Below are 9,164 nucleotides of genomic sequence, written 5' to 3' on the forward strand. Positions count from 1 at the left end.
TCCCCCCCGTTCGAGCTGTAAGCCCTCGCGTTCCGACGGGTGTACGAACACCTGAGGGGCCCGAGCTCGGACGGACGTACGACGACGCCATCGTCCGCCAGCCAGTCGGCCCTAAACGTCCGGGAGGAGGCGAAGATGGAGATAAGGGAGCGATGGCGCTCTCAGCTGATCGAGGAAGACGCTGTGCGGCCACATCGGGCTGTTCGCGCCGTGCTTCTCAACTAGGAAGCCTGGAGAGATCGAGGCGGGGTGCCGCTGACCTTCAGGATGACGCAGGTGCTCACCGGTCACGGAGTTTTCGGCGAGTATCTACTCAGGATTCGGAGAGAGGTGACGTCCATCTGTCACCACTGCGAGGAAGAGGAGGACACGGCGCAACACACGCTGGAGTTTTGCCCAGCGTGGGCAGAACCGCGGCACGTCCTACGGCTAGACATCGGCGAGAGCTTAGCCCCCGAAGCGGTCGTCGAGGCCATGCTCAGAGGGCGCCAGAAGCTCGTCGCCGTCCGCTCCTACTGCGAGCAAGTGATGCTAGCGAAGGAGCGGGCGGAAAGAAATCGGGAACGAACGCGCGATCCGTCAAGGACGTCGCAGCATCAGAGGAACACCACACGTCACAGGGGCGCGGCGCCGCCGCCGCTGCCGCCGCCGCTGCCGCCGCCGCCGCCACCTTAGGAGCGTTACACACCAGGAACGCGGCGTTAGGGCGTGTGGTCCCCCCTAACGGCCCAACCAAGACTAAGACGCCTCCCTTCAAGAACGACAGGGAGATAGACGACAGGGGACACCCCGGTAGTAATTCGCAAGAGAGTCCGGGTGCACCTCTACCAAAGCGGTGGTCAGGACAGACCACCGTGGAGTTTTAGTCGGTAAGAGTCCGACACTACCCGCCAGCTGTGCTGACAGCGACGGGTGTCCATGAGGATTTCTCCACGTAAAAAAAAAAAAAGAAAAAAAAAGGTCGAGGATATACGGAACAGAGATTAGGACAAAAGATCGATTTGAAAGAACGGGAAGTGGCGAGGACGAGCAACCGAATAGGAAAAGCGGATCAATGTGAATGATATTAAGTTGACAAACATGTAAATATATGGATAGTGTAGAAATAAATAAATAAGTATAAATAGCTTTTAGAACATTTAACACGTCTCTCCTTTTACATCCTTAGGATAATAATACTCTCAATATCTTATTTCTACAGTAATAAGAAAAAAATTATATTAAAATAATGTAAATTATGGCAATTCGAAGTTATAAAAAAGTACTTTTATTTACTCCGAAATACAGAAAGAGATCGGATTCAAATAAGTATTATCCAATGTTTTATGTGTCTAAAAGTAATTAAGATCAGTTAAATTAAAAAAGAATGAAATAGGGTCAGAATATGTCTAACATGTATGATATGATTCTTTTATTTAAACAATATTTAACTTTTTCAGCAAAGTACAAGTGATTTTCATATATCTTCGCACCAACAAATATTTTTCCAAATAAAATACAATGTCTATGCGTCCTTGTGGTCATATCTTATATGTTTTATGTATATTGTTTCAATTAATCAATAATACTGTTACAAAGATTTTTTCTCAATATAAAAATGGAACATTTGCATTTTGAACATTGTTGAAAATTTAGGAAATACCATCAAGCATTGGAAGTTATAAAAATTTGTTAATAACTAGAAATGCATATTCTTCTACCATGTTTTTACTCGCTTGGACATGTCGAAAAGAAAAATTATAACACCATGAAAATATTAACATGATATGCATCGTTAAATTAATTTTCCATAACCTCATGAAAGTATATAATAATATTTACATATGTAAAATGATGTCATTAAATTTTATGTCAGTTCAAATATTTGATATAGCAATTTACATATTAAGTAATAATATGCGGAAATACATTAAAGATGATTTTATATTCATTACCTTCATAAGGAATATGAAAATCATTTAATGATCCACGTTAGGGTTATTCGTGGACTTTTCATGTCAATAAACACAATAAACAAAATACTGTAGTTTTAAATATACATAGTTGTATTTAAGTACATTACAGACATATGTATGTATATAGAAAAAATTTTTGTTTTGCAATCCAATAGTTTTATAAATCTTACAAGAAAACGAAAAACCCCAACGTAAATAAAAAATCATTTTACAAATGTTTTTTGGAATGTTTCAAGAGTAGCTTTCTCACCAAACGTTTAACGACAAAAATATCCAGACGAGTTATTATGAAAATGGTATTTGTCTGTCTTTGAACTTTAGAGCGTTACATTGTACAAAATATGTATGTAGTTATTGCCATGTACATTCGACTTGTTTTGAGAGTACAAATACACGACGACTATAAAATCCTTTGCTTCAATTTTCATTTAATATTGTTTCAATAATAATAACGCTACTAGATTGTAAATATTAATAATATTTATAATATAATATAATAATACAATAATAATAATAATATAACACTACTAATTTGTAAATTGTAGCATTAAATATTATCAAAAAATATCTATTGTTATTTTTCCTGTACTTTTCCTTTCGTGTTTACTGCAACATGTAATGATAATGCACAAAAGTATGAATTCCGATACAATGATCAGCTTTTAAACTTTCCCATCATTTTTCCTACTTCGTTATTGCAAAAAGTGTGTCACTTCACAACATTGCTCTTTGTTTGCATTCCGTCAAAAAATTGGCAGCATTTATAGGCTATATTTTCCCTCATTACAGTTTAATTAAATTTCATTGTCGCACCATATAATTTTCTTTAAAAAGAGAATTGTTTTAAAATTTCTATGTGGCGTACCAGACAGCCACATATTATAGTTCTCCTATCATCCAACCTTTCGTACGTATTATTTTTTATTATAACACTCTCGCTCACATTCACTCTTTCATACTTTCAAGAATCTTGATAACTATCCTTTTTATAGGAACCGCGCAATTACCTTATGTTGAAGGTATGCAATACAAAGAGACGCGCGATATTCCTACATTTGTATATATTATATTACTGATTATTAATATCTAGTATTTCAATATACGTATATCAATAAAGGCCACGAGTGTGTTCAATATAAAATTACTAAACAGTAGTTGAAATTCGTTCGTACTAAAATAGTATGTATAATTTTGCAAAGTTTATATGACGTGCTTACATGTCTATATTTATTGTGAAGACGGATATCGTTGATTTCGTGTTACATAAATTAAGCGGTCGCTTGTACATTACAAACCTATTTCAGGTTAATATTTAGAGATTACTTATAACTCACTAAAAAATAATGGTGACTCTTCCACACTGTTTTAAAATATTAATTCATCTACTCGGATTATATTCGTTACTGTAAATAGCAAAATGATACATCGGAATAAAACTGGAACCGATATGTATACATCAGTGTATAGCGACCGCTATTGACAAAAGTAATCTTAATTCATCAGCAAAAATAAGTGATGACGCAAATAAAAATACAATGTATTTCTCGGGCAAATCCTTATCAAGGACGGATAAAACGCAACATGATAAGAACCGCGACAAGAAAGTAATCAGTGAAAAGAAGTCACATATGTGGCGTTACGCTTAGTGACCGACAGTAATACTTGGAAAAAAAATACTGATGCGCCGGCACTCAAAATCTTGTGTATAATGCTTGGACAAAAAATAAAACAGTATTCACAAATTATGTAACACATTTTCTTGATATTTTAGCAAAAAGAGATATCGTTAGAAAAAAAACAACATTAGCTAATAATATAGCTAAAATAACAAAGTTAGTATGAATTAACGTTAAATATTTTATAGCTAAAACAGCAAGAAAATCTATACTTATTATGAAAAAATATATAAACATTTTGCTTTACGAAAAACTGCTTAACAGTGATCAACGTGGAAGCATACATGGAAGACGGCGCAAGTTGGTCGCTCGTCGCGTTCCTTGCCAATTGTGAGCTTTTTATTTTCTTTTGTCTTGAATTAACTGTACTCAGAGTATAGAATCGACTTTGAAAAATAGTAATACATATCATAAACTTTAGATCGCTAGAAATTGGGAGCGACTTATACCTCGAAACATCTCCAAAAAAATATTATAAAATAATATATTTGAAGTTTTACAAATTGTCTTTGTATAGATCAATCAGAGAACCTGTGTACGCTTCTCATATACATATGTAAAAGACGTGATTACTGAGTGTTCCATGTGTACACGATATTGAAAGAGAATTCAAAGGCAGGGTGAAATGGGCAGGCAAATAGGCAAATGCATATATAATTTACATGTTCTCAAATTGATCAACACGACGTTTAGTATTGCCTTTACGAATTTCACGAAGCGTTTTGTATTTATCGCGACCTTGTTTGACGTTTTCCCTATGGATTTTATCCATAACAGTTTCTTTTGACTCGTCGCGTGACTGTGCAAGATCTTGTTTCAATGCCTGAAATATATAATCATTATTCAAATAGGTCCACAAAAATTACTCGGGGTGCAAAAAATTTATATACAAGCAGAGATCACTACCTTAAGTTGATCATGAAGGCGTTCGTTTCTTTCTGCCAAGGTACGTCGCTCCTCAACAGGATCAATTATCGATTCATCAGTTGCAAGATCTTTAGTAACATCACCATGAGAAACTTCGTCTTCTCCTTCCTCTTCACCTTCTTCATTTTCTTCAACATGATGATGATGCGGTGTTGTACTAGCTTGATATGCTCGATCGGCTTCTTCCTGCCTTAATCTATAGATACAGGTGTAGAATAGAATAGAGTTGACTTTTTTCTCATATTTTAAATAGCGAACAGTTGTATAACAAAAATTACATACTTAGCAGCTTCAAATACTTCTTCTAGCCTCCTTGCTTCAGCATCCTTCGCCACTACCTCAGATTGTATACGTTGTATTTCTTCTTGCTTAGCTCGTATTTCTTGCTCAAGTTTAGCACGCTCAGCTGCTTCCATCTCATGTGAAAGTTCAAGTTTTTCCATCATAGCCGTAAGTTCCTTCATATAAAAATAAAACACATAGAGACATATATTGTAGGAAAATTATATTTTATACTAAACTACGTACTTTCTGACGATCCTCTAATTCCTCCTTCGCAGCTTGTAACTGTCTAAGATGTTCTTCTAAACGTCGGATCATTTCTTGAGCTTCGTTTAATTCAGCTTGCCGCCTGTCCATTTCTTCTGCCATATTTCGAAGTCGTTCTTCATATTCTTGTTGTTTTCTCTCAGCACGTTCTCTTGCAGCTATTTCTAACTGTAACTTTTCTCTCTGTTGTTGTTTTGCAATTTTCTCTTCCCTTGCTTGCGCCTTTAAATTATAAATGTTTAATTTGTGATTATAAACCCAATTCATTATCTATGAGATGATTAATTTTAAGATTCAGAAATAGCAAGGAAAATAAGCATTAAAAATGCATTATAAGCGAATACTTGCACAGAAACATACCTTCATTTGCTGTACATCAATTGTATCTGGTTTACGTCTACGCATGTAGAGTTCGTGATTGCCCATACACAGTGCTAAAATTCGTTTATTGATCTTAACCCTAGTTGCAAAAAAGACGAAATCGGGTGCCTTCTTATCAATTGGTTTAATTATAAATTTCTTCTCGTTAAATGAGATATTTCTTATCTCAGACCATGGAAAACCAATTTTTGGTGTCAATTTGTCATCTTTTTCGTAGATGTTCAAACCCAAAGCATCAACACCGAGCCACAGGTCTGTACCTTTTTTATTACGAATTTCGAAGTAATTCACTCCGTACATCTCCAAATCCTATACAACAAAGAAACGCATATATCCAATATATTGATCAAATATTAAATTAATAAGAAGAAACTATTAAATCATTACCTGCGCGATTTTTAGGTATTCCATCATAGCATCTTCACGTAACATGCCACGATGTTCTTGCCACCAATTAGTGATGGAACTTTCCCATTCCTCCTTGCTCATTTTATGTTGATCCACGACTCGTTGTGGTAACAAGCGGTCATTTATTAAAAAGCCAGCAGTATGTGTACCTTTTTGAAAATCTCCATGTTTCGCTTGGACTGCGTAAGACGCTAACAATACAGATGTTTCTGGAGGACAGTAGATTTCATCCGTCAGAATAGCGTTCTTTACCTAAATGTAGTCCACACAATATAATAATACATATATTAGGTTCAACTTTTCAATTTCAATTGTCATGTTGTCATGTATAAATAATGCAAATATATCATATTCATATTATGATCATATAGTATTCAGTATGGTTTTTCTAAACTCTGACCAATTTTCTGATTATTTTGTCGATTAAGATCTATTTATATATCATCATTGTTGGAAGATGGAATTTTCAATATCTTTCTTGTTTGAAAAATTCTATCTTTGTATCAGATCGATGTTTAGTACAATTAAAAATCTCATTTTCATTGCAATCTTTAGTCCGATTTAAAACATATATGATAGTAATAAGCGTAAGCAGTGAGAATTCATGATAATGATAGTGATAGTGATAAATTTTAGTCAACAAAAAAGTATGGTAACTAATCAGATTTACATAGAACTATGCTGAATGTGCCCATGTATAATGCATTATATGATACGATTGCGTTCGCTTTGATCTATTTCGTAGATTATCTGAATGATAATATGCACTTATGTACTCAACCTTGTTACATTGTAATACAATTCTACTTATAATACCGAACAGTTTGCCCTCTATAACTAAAACTTGAAAGTAGTACATACACACACACTCCTATGTATACATGCGACATACATAAGTACGCACATACATACAAAGCACATTTTGTATATTTACTTGTATAAAATTCGGTTTAAGTTCTATATTAATTAAGCACTTTTTTACTTCTTTTGACGAATACTACGTTCAGCCATACCTGAAGATAAAAGAGACGCAACGTGATATCTTGAATCAATTCCTCGGCAACGTCTTCGGGATAAAACTTGGCGCGAAATTTGAATTGCAGGGGAGTCTCTTTCTTGACTTCCTGGTTCATCACCTAAAACGTTCGTGAATCAATTAGGAACAAATATAAGAAAACATTTCCACAAGAAACATAAACGTAGAAAATTCGATAAATAAATAACAAACTGAAATCACCCCATCGTTTGAAAACGTGCAATGCAGTGTGTTTCTCATCGGTATACATGATGGAATATAGTGACGTTGCATGCGACATAAAGGATGATAAAAATCCTATGATTAGAATACGGATTTTTATGCTTTTATGGGAGACTTAAAGATATAAAAATGTGTAGAAAATACAATACATAACATGTAAAAATCCATAAAATAATATAAGGTCATTCTATAAGTAATATCGTGTTTATATATAATAAAAATTTTTAAAAATGTACAAATTTTATTATATTCATTAATAAATAATGTACATATATCTACTGTTTTCTCGAACTACGTCTGACATTTTTTAATTGCTCTTTGGGAAAATTTTATGATATCGACACAAAATATTTAGTAGCTGTCTCAAAGTTAAATTTATTTATTTTGCATTGACCCGACGAAATAGAATTCTTTCCAATCGAAAAGCACATATTTAAATTCGTTAACAGTTACAATTTTCTTTTATATTGGTAATTCAAAATGAAACATAAGAAACGACGTTACTTATGGAATGGAATAAATGTTTACCCAGGTCCTTCCCTTTTATTATATTTACGAAGATATGTGTTTACATAAATATCCATAGTCTACTTATGACATAATTATAATAGATGACGAAAACGGTAACGTAATAGCACGGCAAGTGGTTGATACTATCTTTTTATCGTATTACAGGTAAGCAGTGTGACTTGTGACAAAATAATACTCTCACTTTTGAGATCGATATATTTATTTATTATGATCCGCAATAGGTAACTCTTATCCGAAATACATATGTGTATTCTCTTGTTAATTTAAAGACCTTGTATGAAGAACATATGTGATATATGTGAAATTTCTTTTTTATTACTCGTTCAAAAATACAAACGCGATAGAGATTGTTGGAGATATTTCATTAATGGAGAATGGTCATAACGTTGGCGCTTTGATTGACACGATTATCTGTAGCCGGATAGGTATGTGAATATCTTATCTCAACATGTAAAAGAAAAATAAGAATTGTACAATGAAAGGCAATGAGTAACACATATGCTTCTCGAACTGCCAACTGACATTAAATATTAACAAAAACTAGAAAATGTACAACATTGTTCGCGTGAATTTCAGTTATTCGTCCTTAACTAATCATAGAATTCGTTATTCGTATTGTTCGATTCGTTACATTTTCTGGTTCTAAGTGTTAGGCTCTGTATAAGTATTATGTTTATTTATATTTTAACTAGGGCCCATTATTTTGATTAATGTGATTAATTAATGTGCGAACATCGTAATTGTTTTAAAAATACATTCTTACTGAATATTTGCGTTATTAAAAACAAGTGAAAGTATAAGTAACAAATTTACAAAAGATACGTCAGAATAAATACCTTTAACTTTGACAAGATTCCTCACAGACTTTCAAGGTAACAAATATCATTTAATCAAAGTGTCTCCGTTACGATTTATGCTACATATGTGCATTTCTTACAATGAGTACCATTCGATTATATGTAGGTAGAACGTTTATGAAACACAATAGCATGTCTGAATAAAATAAAACAAACGCTTTTACTTTAAATTGAAGGAATGATTTAAAAAGAAAACAAACAAAATACAACGACTTTTAATTATAAGAATAAGTAACTGATGCTGTTAAATAATATATTTGAATATTTGTAGCTCATAATACAAAATATTGCAGACTTATTATAATTATGTACTTCAATATCAACTAAAATGCGAAAGAAGAAAAGAAAAGGAAATGGATAATTGTATTTAAAATGAAAAACTTAAGCACAAATTGAAAATGAGACAATCCTGTTAAAAGCGTTGTTAATGAATGTCATTTAAAATCGTTAAGTAATATTATCCACATCTTTGTATTGCCGATGAAAATCAAGTTTGATTAAAATAATTATTGTAATACTTGACAAATTCACTTTGAAGTGGGATTTATCTGTCAATAATCAATAAGCACGAAGATACTCGTTATTTAAAGTAAAGTAATTTATTTAGTAAAGCGGAAACAGT

At 33.6% G+C, this 9,164-nt stretch overlaps 1 protein-coding gene across 3 annotated transcripts in view; it reads right to left on the reverse strand.

Annotated features, from left to right (window-relative positions):
• Positions 1–1,396: 1,396 nt before the first annotated feature.
• Positions 1,397–9,164, reverse strand: part of Moe (moesin) — a 37,273-nt gene continuing 29,505 nt past the window's right edge. For all 3 annotated transcript variants that reach the window (XM_076618407.1, XM_033340104.2, XM_033340108.2), the window contains 7 exons: positions 6,910–7,032; positions 5,876–6,148; positions 5,468–5,797; positions 5,087–5,329; positions 4,841–5,016; positions 4,538–4,754; positions 1,397–4,454 (listed from right to left, as the gene is read on the reverse strand). In XM_076618407.1, coding sequence (XP_076474522.1) covers positions 4,290–4,454; positions 4,538–4,754; positions 4,841–5,016; positions 5,087–5,329; positions 5,468–5,797; positions 5,876–6,148; positions 6,910–7,032 — 1,527 coding nt within the window. In that variant the 3' untranslated portion in view covers positions 1,397–4,289. The remainder of the gene's footprint in view (positions 4,455–4,537; positions 4,755–4,840; positions 5,017–5,086; positions 5,330–5,467; positions 5,798–5,875; positions 6,149–6,909; positions 7,033–9,164) is intronic.

This window comes from Bombus vancouverensis, chromosome 5 (assembly GCF_051014615.1).
Source record: "Bombus vancouverensis nearcticus chromosome 5, iyBomVanc1_principal, whole genome shotgun sequence".
Classification (NCBI taxonomy): domain Eukaryota; kingdom Metazoa; phylum Arthropoda; class Insecta; order Hymenoptera; family Apidae; genus Bombus; species Bombus vancouverensis.